Source organism: Melanerpes formicivorus, unplaced genomic scaffold, assembly GCF_026170545.1.
Source record: "Melanerpes formicivorus ecotype bairdi unplaced genomic scaffold, bMelFor1.0.p_v2 SCAF_11, whole genome shotgun sequence".
Classification (NCBI taxonomy): domain Eukaryota; kingdom Metazoa; phylum Chordata; class Aves; order Piciformes; family Picidae; genus Melanerpes; species Melanerpes formicivorus.
The window spans coordinates 15,774,404-15,802,144 of record NW_027142363.1 but is presented as its reverse complement, the minus strand read 5'-3'; the positions used below and the strand labels follow the sequence as shown (position 1 = coordinate 15,802,144).

Below are 27,741 nucleotides of genomic sequence, written 5' to 3'. Positions count from 1 at the left end.
ACTCCATGTAAAACCAACCTTTGTTGGCTCTTGTTAGTAGAAACGCTTTCAAGTGTGACCACACAGGACTAACAAAGCAGAAGGCAAGTGAAACTGCCTCTCATGTCTGCTGTTTAAAATCACTAATCTTCCAGCCACCCTGAATTTTTGCTCTTGACAGATTTTGAAGTTTGGGGGCAAAACGCCCTCAAATTACTTCCACACCAGCAACTCTGTGGCATTTATTTGTACTATACATTTGCTTAGTCCCTAGGAATGCCTTGTGCCAATGTGATCAGATTAAAAGTCAAAAAAGGATGTGGGCTGTAAGGAGCCTCTGCCCTCTTCCCCTCCTTAATGTGCTACAGGCTGATGCCACCTGCATCAGGTGACAGATGTCAGGGCAGATGGTGTGTCACCTTATGTAATCTGGCAGGGACCAGACAATAGTAGAACACTCTGTCTGGGTGAGGTTATACAACAGAGGATCTGTTTGAGTCTGATAGCATTGAACCAGCATCTGGACTGGTGTGTGTGTCCCTCTACATGCAACACAAATTACAAGAATTCAGGACCTCTATTTAATGTCAAAATAGACTAAAATATTTTACTTCAGATCACCAATGTGAGTAACCACACGCAAACAAAGAACAAAACAATGCACGAAGAATGACAGTAAAAGGTGGTGGCAGTACTAGTACAAGTACTAGTACTAGTAGCCCTGAGGAGAGAGACTTGGGGGTGCTGGTGGACAAAAAGCTCAACATGAGCTCTCAGTGTGCACTTGCAGCCTGGAAAGCCAATCAGATCCTGGGCTGCATCAGGAGAAGTGTGGCCAGTAGGTCGAGGGAGGTGATCCTCCCCCTCTACTCAGCCCTGGTGAGACCCCACCTGGAGTACTGTGTCCAGTTCTGGAGCCCCTATTACAAGAGGGATCTGGAGGTGCTGGAAGGTGTCCAGAGAAGGGCCACAAGGATGATCAGAGGGCTGGAGCACCTCTCCTATGAGGACAGACTGAAGGAGTTGGGGCTGTTCAGTCTGGAGAAGAGAAGGCTCCAAGGTGACCTAATTGTGGCCTTCCAGTATCTGAAGGGGGCCTACAGGAAGGCTGGGGAAGGACTTCTCAGGATCTCAGGTAGTGATAGGACTAGGGGGAATGGAATGAAGCTGGAGGTGGGGAGATTCAGGCTAGATGTGAGGAGGAGGTTCTTCACCATGAGAGTGGTGAAGCCCTGGAATGGGTTGTCCAGGGAGGTGGTCGAGGCCCCGTCCCTGGGGGTGTTTAAGAGCAGGCTGGATGAGGCTCTGTCCAGCCTGATCTAGTGTGGGGTGTCCCTGCCCATGGCAGGGGGGTTGGAACTAGATGATCCGTGTGGTCCCTTCCAACCCTGAATGAAACTATGAAACTATGAAACTACCCTGGGCTGGGTAATAAGGCTGCCTTCTTGAAGCAGACTGTTGCAGAAGTCGATGCTTTAGACTAGGTCTCTGTAGCTAAGAACCTAATTTCTCAGCAGGTTCCTCCTGTATACTATTGTAACTAAAATATTCCTAATCCATGTAAGGTCATTAGGCTATTACCAGTGCTACATTATTTGTGGAGAGGTGTGCTCATTTCACACTAATGAACACCTTCACCTTTTCTTGGTGGTGTCACTTCCTATCAGTCTGGCAAAGGCTCATTTCACAGGCTCACAGGATGTTTGGGGTTGAAAGGGATGTCTGGAGACCTTCGAGTCCAGCCCCTCTGCCAGAGCAGGGCCACAGAATCCAGCGTAGGTTGCACAGGAATGCATCCAGATGAGTCTTGAAAGTCTTCAGACAAGAAGACTCCATCACCTCTCTGGGGAGCCTGTTCCAGTGCTCTGTGACCCTTACAGTAAAGAAGTTTTTCCTCATGTTGAGGTGGAACTTCCTGTGCTGTAGTTTACATCCATTGTCCCTTGTCCTATCACAGGGTGCAGAAGAGAAGAGGCTGTCCCTTCCTTCCTGACACCCAGCCCTCAGATATTTATATACATTACATCCCCTCTCAATCTTCTCCTCTCTACATTAAAAAGGCCCAGGTCTCTCAGCCTTTCTTCATTTGTTCATCTACACTTTTTTTTAACCATACTTTATGAATCTGCTGCCTCTATTTTGAATTACTTCTAATGATCTCTGGTACCATGTCATACACCAAGGATGAGCTGGGTGAGATGCTGGAACATGCTGCCCAGGGAGGTTGTGGCTGCCTCCTCCCTGGGGGTGTTCAAGGCCACGTTGGATGAGCCTTGAGCAGCTGAGTCTAGTTGAGGTGTCCCTGGCCATAGCAGGGAGGTTGGAGTAGATCCTATATGTTTAGAATTAACCATGTTGGAAAGGACCTTTGAGATCATTGAGTCCAACCTATCACCCAACACCATCTAATCAACTAAACCATGGCACCAAGCACTCCATCCAGTCTCTTCTTAAACCCCTCCAGGGATGGTGACTCTACCACCTCCCTGGGCAGCACATTCCAATGGCCAATCTCTCTCTCTGGGAAGAACTTCTTCCTAACATCCAGCCTAAACCTCCCCTGGTGCAGCTTGAGACTGTGTCCTCTTGTTCTGGTGCTGGTTGCCTGGGAGAAGAGACCAACCCCCACCCAGCTACAACCTCCCTTCAGGGAGTTGTAGAGAGCAAGAAGGTCTCCTCTGAGCCTCCTCTTGTCCAGGCTAAGCAACCCCAGCTGCCTCAGCCTCTCCTCACAGGGCTGTGCTCCAGACCTCTCCCCAGCTTTGTTGCCCTTCTCTGGACACCTTCCAGCAACTCAACATCTTTCCTAAATTGAGGGGCCCAGAACTGGACACAGGACTCAAGGTGTGGCCTAACCAGTGCTGAGCACAGGGCACAAAGACTTCCCTGCTCCTGCTGGCCACACTATTCCTGATGCAGACCAGGATGCCATTGGCCTTCTTGGCCACCTGGGCACACTGCAGGCTCATGTTCAGCTGCAGTCAACCAGTACCCCCAGGTCCCTTTCTTTTTGGCTGCTCTCCAGCCACTGTGCCCCCAGCCTGTAGCACTGCCTGGGGTTGTTGTGGCCAATGTGTAGAACCTGGCACTTGGATGTGTTCAGTCTCATGCCCTTACACTCTGCCCATCTGTCCAGCCTGGCAAGGTCCCTCTGCAGAGCCCTTCTACCCCTAACAGATCAACTCCTGCCCCCAGCTTGATGTCATCTGCAGATTTACTGATGATGGACTCAATCACCTCATCCAGATCATCTAAAAGGATATTGAAGAGGCTGGAGCCCAGCACTGATCCCTGGGGCACACCACTGGTGCCTGGCTGCCAGCTGGCTGTGGCACCATTCACCACCTCTCTCTGGGCTCAGCCCTATGATTTTGTAATTCTCTGAGCACTGAAGGAATTAAGATTACAGTCACCAGAGCATATTTTAGTCTTGTGCTAAGGGTTTGGCAACCAGTCTCTGTAAGGAATGTCACAGAAGTTGCTGTGGGCAACCTGTGTCAAAAGCCTGCTGAAGAAAACCAGATGCTGAGCAGAGCCTTGTGTGAACAGAGCCTTGTGTGAACAGAGCCTTGCGTGAGCAGAGCCTTGTGTGAACAGAGCCTTGCGTGAGCAGAGCCTTGTGTGAACAGAGCCTTGTGTGAACAGAGCCTTGTGTGAGCAGAGCCTTGCGTGAGCAGAGCCTTGTGTGAACAGAGCCTTGTGTGAACAGAGCCTTGCGTGAACAGAGCCTTGTGTGAACAGAGCCTTGCGTGAACAGAGCCTTGCGTGAGCAGAGCCTTGCGTGAGCAGAGCCTTGTGTGAACAGAGCCTTGCGTGAACAGAGCCTTGCGTGAGCAGAGCCTTGCGTGAACAGAGCCTTGCGTGAACAGAGCCTTGTGTGAGCAGAGCCTTGCGTGAACAGAGCCTTGCGTGAGCAGAGCCTTGCGTGAACAGAGCCTTGCGTGAGCAGAGCCTTGCGTGAACAGAGCCTTGCGTGAGCAGAGCCTTGCGTGAACAGAGCCTTGCGTGAGCAGAGCCTTGCGTGAACAGAGCCTTGCGTGAGCAGAGCCTTGTGTGAACAGAGCCTTGCGTGAGCAGAGCCTTGTGTGAACAGAGCCTTGCGTGAGCAGAGCCTTGTGTGAACAGAGCCTTGTGTGAACAGAGCCTTGTGTGAGCAGAGCCTTGCGTGAGCAGAGCCTTGTGTGAACAGAGCCTTGTGTGAACAGAGCCTTGCGTGAACAGAGCCTTGTGTGAACAGAGCCTTGCGTGAACAGAGCCTTGCGTGAGCAGAGCCTTGCGTGAGCAGAGCCTTGTGTGAGCAGAGCCTTGTGTGAACAGAGCCTTGTGTGAACAGAGCCTTGCGGCCAAGCGAGGACACGGAACCAGCCGCTCCACCGCTTGCATTTCTCCGCTTGTTGTCTCATTCTGTCTGCTTGTGTGTTCAGAAAATGCCCAGCTCAGACCGCCTGCTGCTTCATCAGGCGTTTTTCACATGTCGTGCTTAGGACCCTGCCCAAGCGCCGCCCTCACCCTCCAGCCGCCTCGCCCCCTGCTCCGCTTGCCACCTGCAGAGAACATTTTTTTCTCCTTCCCCCCTCCCCAGCCCTTCTCGCCCCACAACCTTCCCCGCCGCAGCCGCGGGAAGGGAAGGGAGGCCGCACAGCGGCCGAGCCGCGGGCCCCCCCCCGCACGCCAGCGGGCGCCGAACCCGCCCCGCTGTTGTCTGGGGTGCGACCCCCGCGCGCCGGAGAACCGCGGGGCCTCGGCGGCCGCGGGGCGAGGAGCGCTCCGCGGGCGTGGCTGAGGCTGCCACCTTGCGGCTGTTCGCAGGGAGCGGCTGCTGCTTCACAGCCGCTGCGCGGGCGTGCACTGCCGCCCGAGGCCATGCCTCGCGCAAGCTCCTGTCGCCGCCGAGCCGCAGCGCGCTGCTGCTGCTTGCTGGCCGTTTGCCTTGTGGCCTCGAAAGGTAACTAACATACTCAGGCTTTTGCCAAGATGCTTCCAGAATGAAAATGACAATCTCAGAATATCAAAAATTAAATGAGGAAAAAGGGAGAGTTCATCTCTCTTGGGTTCCCTGTCAGCATCCGGTGCTGAAGAGGGAAGAGCTGAAAGGGGGAACTAATTTCTCAGCATGCTCTTTTGTCTGCTTCTCTCTCTGTCAGTTCCTCTGTTGTGATGGAATTGAGATAGAATGTGTCTTTACAAATGAAGATGATAGCATAGGAAACTTGTGGTGAAACACTGGAGCAGGTTGCCCTGGAGGTTTTTAAGGCCAGGCTGGATGTGGCTCTGAGCAAGCTGATCTAGTGTGAGGTGTCCCTGCCCATGGCAGGGGTGGTGGAACTGGATGATCCTTGAGGTCCCTTCCAACCCTAAAAATTCTGCACTGGTTAGGCCACACCTTGAGTCCTGTGTCCAGTTCTGGGCCCCTCAGTTTAGGAAGGAGGTTGACTTGCTGGAACGAGTCCAGAGAAGAGCAACAAAGTTGGTGAGGGGGTTAGAACACAAGCCCTATGAGGAGAGACTGAGGGAGCTGGGGTTGCTCAGCCTGGAGAAGAGGAGACTCAGGGGTGACCTTATCACTCTCTACAGCTACCTGAAGGGAGGTTGTAGACAGGCTGATGATGGTCTCTTCTCCCAGGCACCCAGTACCAGAACAAGAGGACACAGTCTCAGGCTGCGCCAGGGGAGGTTCAGGTTGGATGTTAGGAAGAAGTTCTATACAGAAAGAGTGATTGCCCATTGGAATGGGCTGCCCAAGGAGGTGGTGGAGTCGCTGTCATTGGAGGTGTTCAGGAGGAGACTTGATGGGGTGCTTGGTGCCATGGGTTAGCTGTTTGGGTGGGTTGGATTGGTTGATGGGTTGGACGTGATGATCTTGAAGGTCTCTTCCAACCTGGTTTGGTTTATTCTATTCTAAATAAAGGTTTATTCTATGATGCAGAGGGGTGTACATGTAAGGGGGGGAACATGTAGTAGGTAGACTGGGAAGTCTGTACATTTCAAGTACCTCGGCTAATGGGGAAAGGAAAAGCATTACATGCCTCTGGGAATTTAGGACAAAAGCAGGCTGCGTCCTCCAGCAATTTGAGAGACCCCACAGGGATATGCCCTGTCGAATCTCCCATTGTTCAAGTAAAGTCTTACAAGACTCCTCTCTCTCCTTTGTGACATTAACCTTAGTGACAACAGTTTTCCTTACAGTTACTTATCTTGATGCCTTTTTTACATTTTATGTGTACACATTGGTGAGTGATTGTACTACTTTTTCTTATATTACATGCAAGCAATCCTCCGGGCACTGACAGCCTGTAGAAACTTCCATTGATCCTGGAACATCTTTATAGAGATATGAAGAGATATATCTCTGGTCTGTCTTGGCTTTGAAAAGATGATGCCTTGCTCTTTTTGCCTGTAGGAGTCTGTCTGTCTCTTCTTTTGCAACAAGACAGACCCTCATAACCCTTAAGGAAACCATGTGCACACATTCTGGTATCCTTCATAGCTTTTCCTGCTATTAAGGGCAATTACCTTTCAACATTTCTGCATTGAAGGCATCACAGCAGGGGTGATCTTGCAGGGAAGGTGTTCCATTTTGTCTGTGATCTCAGCTATACTTTGTGTATCTTTTTTACAGATGAAACATGGCATAGCTGGGACACCTGTAATGTAGCTCACAGCCTGAACTTTTGTATGGCATTACCTTTATATCAACAGGGAAATAATGAACAGGTGAACCAGAGCTTGGGCAAGGGCTCAGAAACCAGGTTTGATATATAATCCTGTTGGCCTAATCTGTAAGTCCCAGAAAGGTGACAGACCTGTTGAATGCCTACATTGCCTTATCTGTCAAAAGACACTGTGAGACACTAGGACACTGAAAAGCGCAATGAGCAGTGTAACCATCTTGCCATTTTGTGGGACCGCTTGGCATGAGGGTCTGGTGATTGGAGGATTGACTTGCCAGTACATGGAATTTTTCAGCAGATAGACTAAAACTTTTTCTCCTCTCACTTCCATCCTGGTTATATCTGCCTTGATTTGAGAAATTTTTATTGACATTATGGGAAGGAACAGCTCCTGCTGGGAACATGCACTCTCAGACATTGAGCAGATTTGAATAGAATAGGATAGGATAGGATAGGATAGGATAGGATAGGATAGGATAGGATAGAATAGAATAGAATAGAATAGAATAGAATAGAATAGAATAGAATAGAATAGAATAGAATAGAATAGAATAGAATAGACCAGGTTGGAAGAGACCTTCAAGATCATCGTGTCCAACCTATCACCCAACACCACCTAATCAACTAAACCATGCAACCAAGCACCCTATCAAGTTTCCTCCTGAACACCTCCAGTGATGGCGACTCCACCACCTCCTCAGGCAGCCCATTCCAATGGGCAATCACTCTCTCTGTGTAGAATTTCTTCCTAACCTCTAGCCTAAACCACCACTGGTGCAGCTTGAGACTGTGTCCTCTTGTTCTGGTTGTCTGGGAGAAGAGAACAACCCCCACCTGGCTACAACTTCCCTTAAGGTAGTTGTAGAGAGCAATAGGGTCACCCCTAAGTCTCTTCTCCAGGCTAAGCAACCCCAGCTCCCTCAGTCTCTCCTCACAGGGCTACATTCTTTTGGCAACCACCAGGAAAACCGAGGCTGTAAAACCTTAGCAGACCTAAATATGGGTTCCCCTTGCTAAGTCTTAAGTAAATAAAATTTAAGAGTAAAATTAAGATAATTAAAATTGGCTTCCCAGTTTGAAATGAGCACCTGCTCTGTGATGTCAACATATGTTTATCTGGCAGTTATGCAAGGGAAAGAAAATCCTGGAAAGCAGCCACTCTGAATTGTTTGATGCCTTCTGAAACGGTTTTGTCATCAATAGAGATCAGGCTTTAATCAATAAATCTGTCCCTGTTTTGACTGTAAGATGAAAAAAGTTTGCAGTGCCAAAGCTGAAAGGCACATTTTTTCCACTATGTGTCACTGGTGACAGCAAATTATTTTTGAAGAGGTGCAATGGATTTCATAAATTACTTCCCATTGGAAGTATTGGTGACTCTGGGACAACAAACTGAGAATGTCCTGATGTCCCTTTTTTAGAGAATGCTTAATAAGCATCAGTGTGGTAGCAAGAAGAGGGGGAATACAGTTGCTGAATACTTTTGTTTCAGTCTGTGGAGGAAAGTGAGCCTGTACTGTGTCCAGTTATGGTCCCCTCAACTTAAGAAGGACATTGAGACACTTGAACATGTCCAGAGAAGGGCAACAAGGCTGGGGAGAGGCCTTGAGTTCAACCCTGTGAGGAGAGGCTGAGGGAGCTGAGGTTGTTTAGCCTGGAGAAGAGAAGGCTCAGGGAAGACCTTATTGCTGTCTGCAACTACCTGAAGGGAGGTTGTAGCCAGGTGGGGGTTGGTCTCTTCTCCCAGGCAACCAGCACCAGAACAAGAGGACACAGTCTCAAGCTGTGCCAGGGGAAGTTTAGGCTGGAGGTGAGGAGAAAGTTCTTCCCAGAGAGAGTTGTTAGCCATTGGAATGTGCTGCCCAGGGAGGTGGTGGAGTCACCATCCCTGAGGTGTTCAAAAAGGATTGGATGTGGCACTTGGTGCCATGGTTTAGTTAGTCATGAGGTGTTGGGTGACAGGTTGGACTTGATGATCTCTGAGGTCTTTTCCAACCTCATTGATTCTGTGATTCTAAAAGAACTTGACAGCAATTCTCTAATAAGAAGAAAAGTCAGGCTGCTGAATTTTGAGTGCTCATCAACATGTGTTTCTGACTTGACTGTTTACAGAGTACAAATTTTAAGATCTATTGACCATTCAGTTGCCAATGAAGCCAACAAGAAGCCAAATATTTTGTATTTCTCATGCTGGCTTCTGAATTTGTGTTATTTCCCAGTTGTGCTTTAGAGTCTAGGTCACATATTTGAGATTTAGCTTTACTGATAATGGGAATGTTTGAGGGGTTAGAATAGCGGATTACATTCAGATCCATGGCAGAAGGAACTGTTAGGAAAACATGCTCGAGACTCTGTGATCAACGTGCTAAAGCAGTTGTGAAGTGGGACAGACTTCACAGGACCATCAGAAGCAAGACCAAACTGGATCCAGGCGATCTGTATGTGCAGGCTGTAGCTGGTGACTGTGCAGTTGTAGATGGTCATTTGCCTTTGCAGTACACTTTGTCTGATGTCAGGAATGCTCCCTTTTATGATAGGAGAATTCCACAGACAGTGATATAAGAAAATATAAGAAACAATAAGTCCAGAATCATAATTTCACAGGAAATTTGTACTCGGACCATCAAAATTTTATATCCCATAAAAGGCAAAAGGAAAACAATCAGGATTTTCTTCTTGCAGTAGAACACTCATCAGAAAATATTGTGCTTACTTCAATATTATTGCTATTTTTCACATTGCCTAGCAGAAACCGAGTGTACAGTTTCAAGGTTGGCTTAAACCAGACTAGCCAAAGAGAGGGGGCTGGTCCTCCTTCCCACATTGCCCATTCCTTTAAAGACTGATTTAACAGCTGATGACGGTGAAGTAAGGGTAGCAAGTACTAGAGCACTACAGGGATAAAAAGGGGGACAGTGTTTCATCTGTGTCCTGCTAGTTCCCTTTAAGCTGGTTGTAAAACCCCAGAATGACAGTCCATCTCAGCAAGTGCCATGCTAACATTTTGCACAGATTTTGAGCTGAGCAGTGGGTTTTGATGGCTTGTAATTATTTCCTCTTTTAGTACTTTGCAGTCCTTATGTGCCCAGTTTTGTACCTTGGACTATTTGGGGCAGTGATGAATGCTCACTTTCACCTATCCTAGGAGATGTAGTAAGGAACGGGAATTGTAAGAGCTGGATCTCACTACAAGTGTTAAGTAGAGCACTTCATCTGTTTGAGATATGCAAAGTGGAGTCATAATACCTAGTTTCTGCTTTCCTGTCTCTTTGTCTTGTTAGGAAATGTGAATTGATACCTTATTTCTGGTAACTCAGTTTGTCATCTGTGTTAATATAAGCTGGACAAACTGTCCTTAATTCTGAATTAAGTCACCTGTCCTGGTTTTCCTGGGACAGAATCACAGAGCAGCCATGGGCTGCAGGCCACCAGCGGTTTCAAGTCAGACAGGACAGCTGACTCAAGTTGGCTCACAGCTGTATCCCATATCACGAGCATCACACTCAGCCTAAATTAGGAATTGTTGTAGTGTGATGGTTTAGCCCAACCGCATCAACAAAAAGCACAGCTGAACTCAGCCAGAGAAGCAAATGAAGCTGTATTTTACAAGCAATAATGGAAGGCAATGAATATATACAAATTATACAGGATTTACAACATTATACAAGAATTACAAAAAGGAAACGACACAGAAATCCTCCTCGGGAGGAGGATCCCACCTCAGGTTCCCCCCAACCTCTCTCTCCCTCCCCTTTCCCTCTAGTTAATTAGAAGAAAAGAGAAAAGGAGAAAAATATTAGGGAATTTTCAGTTAGCTCAAAGCTTTGTTAAGAAGTTAGTTTTTCTTATCTGAGGGTTCTCTAGATAAAATGCCTTTCTGCCCAAGGTCAGCATGCATTCCAGCCAAGAGACAGAAGATGGAGAGAGTGAGAGCAGAATGTAAGATTGTAAAACTACATCCCAATCATCTACCAATGAAATTCATGTAGAATTATGTTTCTTTGGTTTTCCTTTTTACACCCAAACATTCAGCTAGAGAATTCTGCAGCTACCCTTTCTTAAAGGCACAGCCTAAACTGTCACAGGAATTTTGCTGAGTCTTGTTTGGACACATCCTTACCCTTTCCTATTCTTGAGGGCTGCCTTTCTGGCCATCATGATTGCTGTACTTTTGCTGGACTGAGTATAACTTTCTATGTATTTTATTAACATTGGTATTAATTTGGCCATTTCACTAAGTCTGTTTCATTTCAGCCTTTTGGTTTTCATTTTCTGATTTTCCCCTTCTCTGCTGGGGAGGGGTCATTGGGTGAATAAAGTAATTGCAATAGAATAGAATAGAATAGAATAGAATAGAATAGAATAGAATAGAATAGAATAGAATAGAATAGAATAGAATGGAATGGAATGGAAGAGAATGGAATAGAATACAATAGAATAGAATTTACAGGTTGGAAAATACCTTTGAGATCATCAAGTCCAACCTATCACCCAACACCATCTAATCAACTAAACCATGGCACCAAGTGCCTCATCCAGGCTCTTCTTAAATACCTCCAGTGATGGTGACTCCACCACCTCCCTGGGCAGCACATTCCAATGGCCAATCTGTTTCTGTGAAGAATTTCTTCCTAACATCCAACCTAAACCTCCCCTGGTGCAGCTTGAGACTGTGTCCTCTTGTTCTGGTGCTGGTTGCCTGGGAGAAGAGACCAACCCCCACCTGGCTACAACCTCCCTTCGGGGAGTTGCAGACAGCAATGAGGTCTCTTCTGAGCCTCCTCTTCTCAGCTCCCTCAGCCTCTCCTCACAGGGCTGTGCTCCAAACCTCTCCCCAGCTTTGTTGCCCTTCTCTGGACACATTCCAGCATCTCAACATCTTTCCTAGTTTAGCCCCAGACACAAACTAAATGTAGACATCACAATATAAATGGTTAAATTCTACATGCTGAGTCTGTTACCATGGCAAAGAAAAAATGCTTCCTGTTTGAGTGCTGTATTATTGCATTCACACTCTTGCAGTCACTGCTCTGTGATTTTCTGGCCTTTTTAATGAGATTTGGGTATATGTATACACATATATATTTTGTTTGTTTGTTTTGCCTGTGTTTCATTCTCTGATCAGGAGAAATAAAATACCTGCCAGGTGAAACTGTGCTGCCTGTTCCACATCATCTCTCTTCTCACTACAGCTAATTTACAGGTGGTCAAGTACCAGTGTGCTATGACCCTTTCAGCTCTTTATGTCTAAAATGTCCTTCAGATGTGCTTTTAGATTTTCTGCAAAACTCCAGCCTCTGAAACATGTCTTCATCCCTAGTGTTTTTATGTTCTTGTTTATATAATAGCTGTTGTCAATTTACTTTGCTTTGTGGTCTGGGGCAGAGAGGGACCTGTAGTTACAGACTGTAATTACTTGAAATTGTTTCATTTTGGTTACTAAAAAAAGGGGGTTGTTGTCGTCGTCTCTTTTTTTCCCCCTACTATGTGATGTATTTAACTCTTCTTTCTTTGTTAGCTTATGCACTGCTACCATTGATGAAGGAGAAATATAAAATCAAAGAACATTGGTGGAGGGACCTTTAATTTTCTAACCCTGTATTTGAGTAAGGGCCTTTAATTTTCTAACCATATACCAGAGACCCATTATTGATCAAAGGAGGTAATGTGTAACTATACATTGCAAACACTGGGCTGCACGAGACCAGACACAAGTTCCTCCTCAAAGGGGTACCTATAGGAAATAGAATAGAATAGAATAGAATAGAATAGAATAGAATAGAATAGAATAGAATAGAATAGAATAGAATAGAATTAACCAGGTTGAAAAAGACCTTCTAGCTCATCAAGCCTAACCTATCACCCAACACCATTTAATCAACTAAATCATGGCACCAAGTGCCTCATCCAGGCTCTTCTTAAATGCTTCCAGTGATGGTGACTCCACCACCTCCTGGGGCAGCCCATTCCAATATATAGTTAATATATAGTTAAGCATAAAACAGTTAAATGTGTAACCATGAAGGGTCAAGGTTTGCATCCTTCTTTTAACAAAAAAGAAGAAAATTGAGAGAAGAGGAACTGGGGCACATAGAAAACCAGTAATTGGACCAAACTGAAAAATACACTGTGAGGAAGAGTCTTACTTCATCCCAAATGACCACTGGATGACAAAACCTGGGTGGAGAATGGGAGGACACCTGTATTAATGATTTCCTGGAAAAAGTTTACTTGAACTTCACCTGTTCTTGGAAAACTAATGAGTATGTATGTCGTTATCACATAAATACCTGTGTGTACTGGCATAGGGTATGGAGGCTTGGTGGGAAGATTCCCCCCTGTACCCAGTGCTGCAATAAACATGCCTGCTCCATAACTCCCTGGAGTTGTGGGGTTCCTTTCTGCAGATCGCTGTGCACTGGGCTTTGTCCTCGAGAGATCAGCATTACAACACTTTCATGGGCTCCAGAGAAGGGATAATTAACAAAAAATATCAATGATAGCAAAGAGAACATGACTTGCATTTAAATATGAGGACTTCCACAGTGCAAGCAAAGTGTATTAGCTTGATTTTATTCTGCTGCAGAGACGGATGTTTTTATTGACAAATGCAGGGGAGATTAACCTGTTTCCTTAATGGTCATTCATAATGATACTATAATCTGCTTTTGTAATGCTCTGTTACATGCCCACCCCCACACCCCCCGGAAATGAAAACAACTCTGTTGTGAAGAAACACTATTGCTGTGGGTGCTGCCTACCTGCCTTCACTGATACTACACACCCATGAATGGAAGTGTTCACCATTTCCCTCTGCCACAGTTCAACCTGAACTGTGTGTGCTAGACCATTAGTTTCTGGAAACAGCCGCAGAATGGTAGTGCATAGTTGTTCAGTTTACTTAGGCAAGGCTTCTTAAGGTAATATGTAGTGTTATGACATCAATGATGTGAAGGTGGTGGAACATGTCAGTGCATCCAGTTCTTTAGATTAAAGCTGATTTTAGTAGTCCCAGCAACATGGGTAAGTAGTAAAGTTCTTGCTACAGCCAGTAATAATAAAACCTCAGGGTGCTGATAGCTGCATGGAAGCAGCACATAACTGCTGCTTTGTTTTAAAGACTCCCCTCTTTGCTGATGTCCTTCTGGAGGTTGGGGTGTCCACATGCAACTTGGTCAGGGGCCCATCAGTCACTCTGCAAAGACAAACTGTTTGTCTTTGACATATGCCTTGAGCAGAGGTTCTAACCACTCCTTTTTTCAGCTGGGAAACAAATACACAAAACAACTTCTACTTATTTTTAGTGGATTCTTTAGACTTCATTGAGCTCAGCACACATAGTCAACACACCTATGTATTCACATGAGATGAAGTAACATTATGTCCCCTTTAGAGCTCTTGGTGAATAACCTCAGAACCTGAAACATCCTCTCCTTCATCATTCTGTGTCCCCTGCTTAAGGAAGAAAACAGCTAGCAGTTTCAGCAATGTATGATGTCAATGTCTAAATTACAGCTTCCCCAAGTGTTGCTGGAAATAATATGGATGATTGCTATTAGCAGACAGTATAAATGCATATTGTTATTTCTTTGTAGTTGAGCAAAATGGTTGGAAATTAGCTAGCACTGTTGAATGTGCAGATAGCTGAGCATGCAGAAATGTGGTAACATTTATCAGCAGCCTGCAGTGTGGTTAGCTTTTTATATGGTTTGCTATTGTTGCTGCTACTGCTGGGCCTGTGCCTGAAGGGGAAAGAGAAGAGTCCAAAGGCTCTTGGATTTTTTCTTGTGTGTTTTAACCAGGTCTGCTGATACTTTGGTATATGTGTTGTGGATGAATGTTTGACACAATCTGATTTTTCAGCAATTTAAGATTTATTAATAAAACGAGACAAAGCAAAGGCTGACTTCAGCAACACTTAGCATAAGAAGTGATGCAGTAAAACAGTGACTTAATTGATGACAAGGTTCATGGTAACTTACTGCAAGGTATCTCAAACCAAAGTATGTATATGTACATAAATACAAAGCATACAGACACAAAAATACTTGGCCAGTGCAGTATGTAGATGCCCACATTCTTAAATAAATGCATAAAATCAAACACCTAGATAAGTTGACAGGTGGGTAAAAGAGGCTAGCCTGTAGTCACCATTTTGCCCTTGGACTTTAGGATAAATACAGTTCATAGGTGTATACGGTTTGGCTGAGCTGGAGTTAATTCTCCTCAAAGCATCTGTCTAGTGCTGTGTTTTGCAGTGCTGTAGCTGATAACACACCAGTGTTTTGGCTACTGCTGAACAAGCATCCAGACTTTTCTAACATTTCCCTGCCTCAAGAGTACGCTGAGGAGTGGGCAAGATCTTGGGAGGGGACACAGCCTAGCCAGCTGACCCAAACTGGCTACAGAGAAGATATTCCATGCCATATGATGTCAGCTCAGATATATGAATGAAGTGAAAGAAGGAATAGTGGGGATATTTGTCCATGGTGTCCTTTAGACTAACCCTTGTGTGAGGAGCCCTGCTTCCTGAGACCGACCACCATCTGACAATGTGAAGTAGAAATTAACATTTCTTTTCACTTTTGCTTTCTGCATGTGGCTTTTACTTGTGATGATGATGATGATGATTATTATTAAGTCAATTGCTCCTATCTTATTGCTGGCTTTTGTTATATTTTCCCCTCTCCCCTGTTCATCTAAGAAGGGGAGTGATAGAACAGCTGTGGTGGGCATTTGGCCAGGGCCAAGCCACCACAACAGGCATGTCTCAATAGGTGAGAGTTGAGACTTGAGGAGATGGTCTTGCACAGACTTTTTATCAACTCTGCCAACAAACAGTCCTAAGAGGCAGCCCAACTTGAGGAGATGCTGGATGCAGCCCAGTGTGATTAAGGAGAGCTCAAAGAGTCTCATTTTCACAGAATCACTTGGATTGGAAAAGACCTTTAAGATCACTGAGTCTAATCATGAGCCTAACACTGAGAAGTCCTTGACTAAACCACATCCCTACACACTGCATCTACATGACTCAAATATCTCCAAAGATGGGACTCCAGCTCACCCCTGGGCAAGGTGATAATTTTTTGCAAGGTCCAAAGTAGTTGTCTGTTGACAGATACTTTTTCACTTTGGCCTAACTCAAGTGATGTAATATTCTGATTTTCATATGTCCAGAACTTGTTAGATTTTAAGGTTTTGAGTTACTTGCTTATGCCGCAAACTTGCTGTGTATTGAGGTCCTCATAGCCCTTCTTCAGGCCACAGCTCAAATGTACCAGTTGTAAGAGGGTCAACTGATCATAATTGTCCTTCTTGTCCCCAGAGAATGGGGGAGGCAGGAGCCAAGTATTTTGAGGTGGCACCTTAATACTCTGGCACACTGCCTTTCACAGTCTGCATTTGTCTTTTCCAACGGATCCTTTCATGGCGCAGGGAGAACAGTCACATACTGTAGCAAGAGGCCTATGAGTGAGAATGAATTCTACCACCACAGCATGTAGGCTGGGCAAGACTAGACAACTTAATGAGACTGGCTCAGGAACAAGTATCTCTACCTGGAATAACTTATCATTTAAGGTTATTGTTTATTTTCCCTTTTCCACCCAAATGATAGTGCAAATTAATGAACCTTGTTATAATGGACTTATTAACTCTATCTTGTGTTTGCTTTCTCCAGAAACACCCTGCCAATACATCAGATCTGCTGGAAGCAGTCTCTGACTATCCCTGGGTCAGGCTATGAATCTTCCATAAGTCTGCTGAACAGGGAGGGATTGAGCTAGGTATATTGTAGAATGAGGGTAACAAGGGTGAAAGCCTTTTTGATATAGGCCACTGAGTTCAGTTTAGTACTGATAAAGTTTTATGCATGGTTGGGAAGTACCTCTTTTTATTTTTAATTATAGGGCAGATCAACTCCAAATGGAAAAAGCACTGGGAATTAGCTCTCCTTTGGTAACCTCCTACTGAAAATAATTTGCATCTGAGAACTATTTCTTTGCCAAAATGAAGTTAGGTGGGAATCTTAGGAACTTCTGAGGAGGCAGAGGCCCACATCACAGAATTATTATCCCAGAGTACTTGGGTGTTAACAGTCTCAGTAGACATGGTGTTGAGTTCCCTTTCATTCCTCTGTCTTACAAAGGAAGAAGCCTACTGCTGGGAGACCTAAATTGCTTCTACATTTGTTAGATATTGTTGAGTATTTCAAATTCCCTCACCTTCAGTCTTGTGTCTCTAATTTTCTAGATAAATTAAAGTAAGCATATCCTATCAGCTTTGATAACTGCTCAATTGCTGATGGCTTGAAAAGGATAAAGGTGATTGCCATCTAAGGTGGTGTGTCCAATGTTGCATAGTTTTCAGCCCACAGAAATCTTATCACCTTCCATAGGAGGAGCAGGTTTGTTCAAGTTGTTGCTGAAGCAACATTTTGTTGATAACACATTTTGCAATTCAATCTGCTGTTGAACAGGCAGAGCAGGCTAAACGACACACAGGTAAAATTAGGAGTGGTGGGAGGATGCTAGACCTTAGACATGCATGTGCAATGTAAATTTAGGGCAAATTAAATGAATATCTGCAGAGGTTAGTAAAAGAGGAAAAATTCACTGGTATTTCCAAGTGTTATTGGGGAATACTGAAACAAAACTTCATTTCTAGTTTGGGCCTATTCCACAATACTGTGCTGCCCCAAAGTAGTTCTGTATCTGCAGACGAGGTACTTGCTGCTGCAGGTTACAGAAACAGCAATGGTATTAATGATTGGGAAGAGAAGAGAATGTAGCCAGTTAATGAAAGAGCTTCATCTGTACAGAAAATTATTTTGAGCAGACAGACATATAGAAAGCAAGATTAATTTAGAGACCTTTGTCATTAAAGCAGATTTTTGTATGGTTTTGTGTGGGATTTAAGGGGGATTAAATGTTTGACATCACTTTGCCTGCACAGACTATGTTGAAGAGGTTACTGTGCGCATGATGGAGAATTCAAGTATGTGCCTGTGCTGAAAGAGTGGAAGCAATGGATCAGACCACAGCCTGGACAAACAAATTGCTGTATCTACTACATTATTAAAAGCAAGATGCTTCTGGTTTGACAGCAGATACTGCAGGGATGTAGAGCTGAAGGATTTTTTATGAGGGGAACTCAGTGAGGGCATCAGAACTGTGATGCCCCTGTCTTCTGTCTCTGGTGATGCCTTGCTTCACATTCATCCTTTGTATGCTATGTTGTTTCTAAACATTAAAAACACTAAAAATAAGTCAGCAAGGTGGATTGGCTGATCACCTGCATTTCTCTTTTTTTGGAAGAGATGGTCCTGGTTATGAAACTTCTGTTCCTCACCTGCCTGTGGCCAACAGCAATGCTACACAGTTCTCAAAGTCAGCATCACCATCTTCATCAGCAAAATTTCTCATTCTTGAGAAAGCACAACAGGTAAGCAAGATCCTGTATCTGTTCACTGGCAAACTGGCTGCTGTCAGCAACCTTTCAATGCACCCTTTTGGTTCATTGTCCTCTTTTGTCAGTTTCTGGATTAGAAATATGTGAAGTATTGATAGGATATTCCCCAAACAAAAATGGTGTGCTATTAATTTTTCATAACTAGACATTTCATATTGTGATTTCATGAATGCTTTGTATAGACACAGGTATGTACACACACACACACACAAATCTTAACTCGTGTGATACCAGGCTACCATTGTGGTACCAGCCTACTATTGTGTTGTACCAAGTATTCTCATCCTGTCCTTCTCACTCCCGTTACAAGAAGCTGAAATGCCTTCCAAAGTTCTCTGCCAATGTTATGAAGGGATTCCCATTATGGGAACAGCACAGTGGGTATGATATCAAGATAGGAAAGGTATTTTTATGCCACTAAGTTAGGTAAACTCTACCTTATTTGTAGTGATGATAGAGTGTGTTCCATTTTGGGGATATACTTATGCTCTGAGATAGTGAAAATTGTCTATTCTTAGTCTTTCCAATCAAGTAGCTGGTTTACAATGAATACTAATACAAAAGTTTCTGTGCAAAGTGTTAGTGATTTTCCCCACAAATGCAATTTTTAATCTTCCTTGTGAGATCTCTAAATGTGTTTCCAGCTTAACAGTATGTAAACAGACCAATGACTCCCAGTGATAATCCAAGCAAAATCTCTCTCTGTTAGGAAGTAGTAGAAATTGTAATCAGTAGCTCCATTTAAGGAAAGTGAAGGAATACAACTGTAACATTTTTCTACACATTAGCCCCCCTATTAAATTAAGCAGGGGAACTCACAGTTTATTCATATAGTATCTTCTATTGTGGAAAAGTAACATAAGTGGGCTCCTGATGTGTTTGAGCTGTCTTTTCAAGTTGCATGCTTCGTAGCAGGTGGTCATGGTTTAAACCCAGCTGGCACCTATGTATCATGCAGCAGCTTGCTCACTCCTCCTTCTGCAATAGGACAGGGAGGGGAATTAAGTTTTGGAGGGGAAGTACAACTCATGGGTTGAGCTAAGGGCAGTTTAACCAAAACACAATATTGATAACAATGTTGATTATGATGACAATGGTAATAATATCCATCTCCCTTAGCAGCTCCCCCAAGTTTATACACTGAGCATGATGTTCTATGGTAAAGAATATCCCTTTGGGCAGTTCAGAGCAGATGTTCTGACCATGCTTCTTCCCAGCTTGCCATGCACCTGCTCACTGGCAGGGCATGGGAAACTGAAAAACCCTGAATGTAGGATAAGCACTATTTAACAACAACTAAAACACCAGTGTGTTATTAACATTATTCTCACATTAAATCCAAACAACGTCACTGTACCACCTACTATGAAAGGAATTCACTCTATCCCAGCCAAAACCAGGACACAGGTACGAAGCTGTTTACCTTCTATATCACTTGATAATCCAGCGGTGACATCTCTGAGTCTCTTCATGTCTTGATAAAATCATATTTAAGCAATTCAAGGCAACAGAACACATCCCAGTGACACAGTGGAGGTGCCTGGAGATGCTGTATCTCTTAGGGCTTCTGGATTTCAGTTTAAGGTTTAGTCCAAACTTGAACCTATGTCCAAAAAGCTCAAGAAAAGAATGATTATTCAGCAGAGTATTTCAAACTCACTGGCGGATTTGGAGGGAGTGCTAGTGCATGATTATTTGTAATAACAAAACAAAATAAACAGAACTAGCCTCAATATCTTCATAAGGTCTAATCTGGTGCTTTGCTAATCTCAGGAAACAGTTAAGAATCAGACAAACAGAGTAGAATCTTATTGCTGTAGTGGTAAGGAAGGTCTATTTTAAGATCAGATGATAGTTGTTTGTCAGTGGTAAAAGGGAAGCATATGCTAGTGCTGTTTGCATTTATCCTGTTCTGCAATAACTGAGAAGAGTTGATCCATCACTGATAGAAAAAAGTCAGAAAGCAGGAGAGAAGGCTAGTGGTAGACAATGTATTTTGTGGCTTTCTGCTGGACATCCTTTGCTGACTACTTGCCACGGGACAGCAGTAACAATACTTGCACAGTGTCTTCTCCATCTTCACAGATCTCTGCTAATAAATACAAATAAAACAGTCCTGTGAAATGGGCTGAAGAGTGCTAAGAGAAAGGAAGAATAGAACAAAGAGGAACGCCAGGACTGCATTCTCAGCTGGTGCTGACCGGTGTGGCAGTTTTCTTTACACAAGGTGGTGCTTTGGCCTTCATTTCCTAGGTCTTAGAGATTTGGAACTGGAAAGAAGACTGTAGAATCAGAGCCACAGAAGATCCCAAAGCTTGACAGCTGCAAATCAGCTTTTCTGTGGAAAGGATCCAAATACATTTAGTGCTTCTTTGTCTGATTTTTTGGTTTTGTTTTAAAGGCAGCGTTATCCCCCAGTATCTGCAACAGGGTCTGACTTTCCACCAGCCTTTTTCTTTCTGGGGAAAAGCCTTTCAGCGAGCACTAGGGTTATTAGGGACATGGTTGACAGATGGCCTTGGTTAAATGGGTGGCCTTTTAAAAAGAATTCCATGTGAAAATGTTACTTAACCTACAACTTCCACTGTTTTAATAGAATAACCCAATTCTCCCTCCGAAGCTATTTGTCTGCATTCTCTTGCAAAGAAGATTTTAAAGCATTAACTAAAAGTACATGAGAAAGAGATTATTCTCATGGTCCATTTCTGACAGCAAAGCACAAAATACTTGACTGTCAAAACATTTAGGCATTTTGTCAAAAATGGTGCATGTTGCTGATGCTACTGAACATTTAGAAATTCCTACTTATGTGAGAACTGTGCAGTTTTGATTATTACATTTATCTAGACTTCAAGATTTGATAAAGATGTTAAACCGTTTAAGAGATCGTACTGGTATATAACTCCACAGTCTGTTGGGAGTAAGATTTCTATGACTTCTGCCTTTTTGGATGCCTTTGATTTGGGAGTAACTAGCATATTTTGGGGACATAACACTGTAAAGAAGCTAATGGCTATTAAATCCAGGGTGTTCTTGCCATAAATGGGTTTGTCATTTGCTGCTTTTTATTCTGAATAAAAGAACTTTTTTCCCCTGCTATGCCCATACCGCAGCAATAATGAAGTGAGGTATCTTGGATATTAAGTTAATATAACTGAAACCAAATCACTTCCTAATGATACTTCCTAAGACATCTGTTTCAAAATCTGTCATGATATGAATGGTGCTGGAAATGTGTTTATGTCTTTCCAATTACCCAGAAGTGCTTCCTGCAGTCTCCTACCAAGAACCTTTACCATATCATTAGTTATCATAGAATCATAGTATCAGTCAGGGTTGGAAGGGACCACAAAGATCATCTAGTTCCAACCCCCTGCCATGGGCAGGGACACCCCACACTAGATCAGGCTGGCCATTAAAAGAGAAGGACAGACATACAGGATCTTACCCAAGGTCCATGCACGATAGTGACATGTTTCAATGAAAGGATGTATGCACAGCTTTGGAAAAAGATGGACAAGGCAAATAAATTAGATATTCCCCCCTAATACTGCCATCCAAGTCCAGATACCAGATTTCCCCTATACTTCCTGTGTTCAGTGTGACTTATGCAGATTTAGTGAACTTCAGTGGATTTAATTTCCATGAACTTGTCTGATTTCTCCTTGAGCCAGCATAAACTTTTATAATGTTATAAGTTAAAGACATCCAGATGTGATGATAACCACATGAATCCCATGGATGCCACTGGCTACGGAACTATGCTCATTTAAATGCTTTAACCGCAGAAGCTGCTCAAGTATCCTTGAGCAGAACTTTGACCTTTCATTGGATATTAGGTATTCAAGGTTATGTAGGCACAACTAAATTTGTTTCTAAAAGCCTGCCACATATTTGTCCATTATTAAAGAATTCTGAATTGCTTTGGTTTTGCAGGCAGTGACTAACTGCTTTCTGAGATCTCCGTCAGATACCAAGGTACTGAGCCAAGAGTCCATATAATAGTATTGGGTAGTGAAGTGTCCAAGGTGTGTGTCTCACTTTTTTTCATTCAAAGAGCTAGTGCCTCCACCAGCAGGAGGGTATTTCCTGTGTGATCTGAAATGCTTCAAGTGCTTTTTATGACCTCTATTGGGATTCAATTATAGACTACCATTCCATCTGCATAATGTAAAATGTTGTCTGTTATACAGCTGTGGAAAAGAGTTACTATAGCTGGAAGCAGTATTTGCTTCAGCATGTGCCTCATTGAGACCAGCACACTTGTGTTTAGAATTGCCCAGATCTATGCCAACAGTAAGCCATCTGTCAGAGTTCTCTTTATTACTAGTACCCTAGGTGGGTAGAGAGAGATTTCCTTTCCTCAGGCACATGCACCTGCTGATGATTTCACAAAACTTTCTTCACTGAAAGGCCTATTCAAGGAAGTGGTTGTGTCACCATCCCTGGAAATATGTACAAGAGGTGTAGATGTGGTACTTAGGAAGTGGTTTGGTGGTGAACTTGGCAGGGTTAGGTTTATGGCTGAACTCAAATGTCTTTTTTGGCCTAAATGCTTCTAAGATTCTCTGATTCTGTGTGGACTTTTCTCTCAAACACCGTAGCCTGACATCTGCCATACAACGAAAGTGCAGAATCAATAACTGCATTTAGACTTCCAGATTACAGCCAGCTGGCCAAAGCTGTGTGATAGAGACCAGGGAGCTAGGCCCCCAAAATATGATCTGTACCTTGGTTGTGCTTCTGTGAGAATGAAAAGTGTTATCTTGACTGACCTTGGGAAGCTTTTCTGAGACCTGGGCTAGCTAGATGTGCCTCTTCCTGCTTTTTAATGGACTTGGTACCATGGAAAGAAAACATCTACTGATGATTTCACAATGCCGTAGTGCTGATCAATAGATAGATACCTGTCTAAGATAGCTTGGGAGTAAACAAATACATACATGCAACTTCCTTTGACTCATCAGTTAAGTAATTGTAATGGTGCAGTGGGGAAAATACAATACTGTAACTCTTAACCAGGGAGCAACATCTGTAGTCCAGATGCTGATGTTAGAGGAATATCTGCTGGAGAACAGTTCTCAGCTGTGTGGAGGAAGCAGTCAAGAAGAAGAAAAAATGTGAAGATGTGTATTTTTTATTAATTATTTTGGAAATTTTAATGGATTTTTTCCTAAGGTTTTGTGCCTCTAGACACACAACTTTACCACTCTCTGTGAAATTAATTCCAAGTACCATAAGCATAAGTGTCTACATGGAAGCCTATTTTCCTTTACAATTGAAATGTATTTTGCCAAAGGAAGATATATATAAAAAAAAAAAAGAAGAGAATGTGCCATGTCTGTAATGGAAATGCTATTCTGAGCCCTGTGAGAACTTACCTAAATGCTCTTCTCAGCCCTGTGAGAACTTACCTGGTGTTGAAAAGGAATAGAATATTTCCTTTATTATAAACGAAGTAACAATATTAATCAAAACATTCATAACCTTTATTAATATGAAAATTGCCAAATATATCAAAAGGTTGGATGTATGGTTAGAATATGTTTACAGTGGGAGTGTGCAGGATTTGGGCAACTACAACAATTTAACTCTTTTATGCAAACCAGGAGGAATAGAACAGAAAGAGAATACCCTGGGAGCAAAATGGCATCGACCACACTGGGGTGGAGACTCAGCAAGAACCGTGATGCCTAAGAGGCAGTTAGTTAATTACTCACATCTGGTTGTACCCAGGTAGGGAGCGCTGCTGCTGTGTGTTAGAGGCTTTGGGGCGCTCTCATGCACCAGGCACGGCAGGTTGCTGGCAGGAATGCCACGCGGTCATTGATGGCTGGTCTGGCTTCAGCAGACAGCAGGCTGTTAATGACACTATCGTGATGGGCACTGGCTTTGTGAGGTGCAGCAGGATCCTGGTTGCAAGGGGAAGCAGGCTTGGCTCTGACTCCTAGGCTCATGGCTTCTCTGGTAGCTTGTGGTGTGTATGCTCATGGCTTTATCCCAGGCGCTGGGCTGGGCAACTTGGGGCTGTGAAACTCGAGGCAGTTTTAAGCCAGACAAGGTCCAAGCAGGTTCAAGCACACAAGGCTGAGCAAGGCAAAGGCAAGGCTTCAGCAGGAAAAAGCAAGGCACAGGCAACTAGAAATCAGCCTGTATATAAACCTTGCCTGAGACTGATTGGACCAATAGGGCATGAAACCAGCACATACTTACCCAATGGGAAGGGGGTTCTGCCAGGCTGTGCCCAGAACACATACCCTTACCATAGATACAGGGTTGTTTACCAGACATGCATGGTCCCTTTGTTCCTCTTCCTGTGTTACCCTGGCTTTCTGCAGGAAGGAGTGGGGAGAGAGGGACCATGTCTACACACCTTAGTGTCTGTCTGGGTTTGTGCTGGGGCTGTTTGGCCCTACCATGACACCTAGGTTGAACAACCACTTGCAATAGCTGCTAGAAATAATTATAGTTACTTCACCATTTGTATATAAAACGTTGTCTGTTCAAGGAAGTGGGCACAAAAGATGCTTTTCATAGGGGTAGCATTTCTGCTTAGTTTGCCCCCATCCAGGAAAATGAAATGAGTATTCAAAGCCTATACATCTCCTTAGCTCATTTACTAAAAATATTCCTGCCCCAGAAACTTACTTTTTTACCTCCCATGACTAGGGAGAACATTCTTCCTTAGTCACAAAACTTGCTTCTACTAAAAAGCTGTAATAGATGTGTGATAGTTTTAGCTTGCTTCTTCCAGTTAAATCAATAGAGCATCAAACAGGTATCTTCCTTGGCACATCAGATAACCACTAACTTAATGACCCTAAATTGCATTAGCTGTGCCATGGCATTCTGAACATACCTCCTCATTTTCTCTTATGCCAGTTCCCGAGCAGCAGAATTTCTCTGTTGCAGATGTTCAGTTGTACTGCTCATTCTGCTCTGGTACAGGCTTGTTCTGTGGTGATTTTAATTCTCTGAAGCATGGGGGTTCATTTTAGCATCCACAGAATTTTCATACTTAGAAAGCTAAAGTCTGTGTTGGAAATGCCTGATGGGTATTCTAATTGCCCTGATAGTTTGGTTCAGAGAGCGCTGCCAGAGACATTCAAGATTACTAAGCCAAATTTGTTCAAGCCCAATGGTTCTGAGTAGCCCAACAGCCACTTCATCATTCCTGCAAGAGAACTTTAAACAGTAATTTCTTGGGCTTCATTATTAAGACAAAAAGGGGGCAAGGAGAACAATAAAATCAATAAATGCAGGCACATATGTTATCCTAAGGCATTCAATACCTCATCCTAAGCAGTGTTTGACTACAGGACAAATCTGCAGAACAGATTCAGACTCTGCAGGAGATTCAGCTGTCCAGTATTTTTTGATGTTGAACTAGCATTCTGAATGTAAGGCAGAAAAAACCCCACACAAACAAACAAATGGACAAACAAACAAAACTTTCTTACTTTTTTTCTTCTTTTTTTTTTTTGGTTTTGTTAACATAGCAAACGGGAAATTAGGATGAGGAAACTTGACAGCACAAAAGTACGGCCACTTAAATCTGAGCAGCTTCTCCACATACAGGACCATGACTTTGCACTGAGACCTGGATTTGGAGGTAAGCTGAGCATGTCTGCCCTGTATTGGTTAATAGTTTATTCTCTTTCTGGATGTTTAGAATAGACTAGAATAAACCAGAATAGAACAGAATAAATCAGGTTGTTAGAGACCTTCAAGATAATCGCGTCCAACCCATCAACCAATCCAACCCACCCTAAACAACTAAACCATGGCACCAAGCACCCCATCAAGTCTCCTCCTGAACACCTCCAATGATGGTGACTCCACCACCTCCCTGGGCAGCCCATTCCAATGGGCAATCACTCTCTCTGTATAGAACTTCTTCCTAACATCCAGCCTAAACCTCCCCTGGTGCGGCCCGAGACTGTGTCCTTTTGTTCTGGTGCTGGCTGCCTGTCAGAAGAGACCAACATCTGCCTGGCTACAACCTCCCTTCAGGGAGTTGTAGAGAGCAATAAGGTCACCCCTGAGTCTCCTCTTCTCCAGGCTAAGAAACCCCAGCTCCCTCAGCCTCTCCTCATAGGGCTTGTGTTCCAAACCCCTCACCGAATTCGTTGCCCTTCTCTGGACACGTTCCAGCAAGTCAACATCCTTCCTAAGCTGAGGGGCCCCGAATTGGACACAGTACTCAAGGTGTGGCCTAACCAGTGCAGTGTACAGGGGGAGAATGACCTCCCTGTTCCTGCTGGCCACACTGTTCCTGATGCAGGCCAGGATGCCATTGGCCCTCTTGGCTGCCTGGGCACACTCCAGGCTCATGTTCAGCCTACCATCAACCAGCACCCCCAGGTCCCTCTCTGCCTGGCTGCTCTCCAGCCACTCTGACCCCAGCCTGTAGCACTGCATGGGGTTGCTGTGGCCAATGTGCAGAACCCGGCACTTGGACTCTGCCCATCTGTCCAGCCTGTTGAGGTCCCTCTGCAGAGCCTCTCAACCCTCCAGCAGATCAACTCCTGCCCCCAGCTTGGTGTCGTTTACTTCAACTGTCCTCCAGTGCCACCCCAGATGGAATGACAGACTGAATTGCAGCTCACCTATTTTGTTGTACTCCAAGAAATAATGAAAGAAATCCAGAAACAGTTGCAGGCAGGAGACTTTTCCTGTGTTTAGCATATCAATAGGGAAACTGTTCAAATTGTCTCTTTTTCACAACTAGTTAAAAAAAATAGACTCAGATTCTTTGAGAGCAGTGATTAAGGTATTCCTGTAAACCGCCTAGTCCAGTAGCAATTAGCAAATTACTTATTGACCAAATCTGTTTTGAGTGATTGAAATGAACATTCAGTTCCTAAATCTGTTTGCTCGGTACAAAACTACCCAAAGGCCTTCAGTTTGTTATCATGTTGGGTTGGTGTTGTTGGGGACTTTGATTATTTATTCATTTAATTGAATTGCATGAGGATAAAGGGAGCATTCAATGGGATGTTTGCAGTTTGGATTCCATTTTGACTCTCCTTCATGAAATGCAAAATGGGAAAGCTGCTTCGCTAATAAGCTTTGTCTGAGCCTTTGCGTCACCAGTTCCGTGTTCATCATTCATGAAAATAGACTGAACTGCTCTGGATTATGAAGGCAAAATAAAATATATGAAGAGCAGTAATCAGCAGTGTAAAACATAAATCTGGGAGACCAGCTGAAGTATGCGGAGCTATTCTTGCTGACGCCTGCTGTTGGGACCTTGGGCCTGGCAAGCATTCTAGGAAGGAGACCTGAGATAAGAAGTGCTGTTCTGGAGAGGATGTGAAAGGTTTTATTGTTACCCTAGGAGTTCTGTCTTGTTAGAAAGCACAAGTCTTGTCAGATTTTGAACAATAGTTGAGATACATCTGTTTTCTGACAAGCAAATTTAGGGTTGCCTCTTGCAAAATCCCTCTCTAGTCTAATGTCTTTCAGTCTGGACATCTTGTTGCCACCTGCTTTGCCACACAAGGATTTTAAATTTTTGAGAGTGTCAGCTCAGAAAGGAAGCAGCATTTCCTTGAAAGCAAAGGACATTCTGTGATGTACTTTATTACTGGATCATCCCAGAAAACAATACTTATGTACA

General features: G+C 44.0%; 1 protein-coding gene across 3 annotated transcripts in view; it reads left to right on the top strand.

The window, feature by feature from the left end:
• Positions 1 to 4,896: 4,896 nt before the first annotated feature.
• The window catches only part of GABRR3 (gamma-aminobutyric acid type A receptor subunit rho3), a 43,448-nt gene continuing 20,603 nt past the window's right edge, over positions 4,897 to 27,741 (top strand). The window contains exons 1-3 of one of the 3 annotated variants that reach the window (XM_068144647.1): positions 4,897 to 4,924; positions 17,966 to 18,092; positions 25,619 to 25,731. In XM_068144647.1, the coding sequence (XP_068000748.1) occupies positions 17,968 to 18,092; positions 25,619 to 25,731 (238 nt within the window). In that variant the 5' untranslated portion in view covers positions 4,897 to 4,924; positions 17,966 to 17,967. Of the gene's footprint in view, positions 4,925 to 17,447; positions 18,093 to 25,618; positions 25,732 to 27,741 lie in introns of those variants that run through there. The other 2 variants (XM_068144646.1, XM_068144648.1) reach the window with 2 other exon arrangements.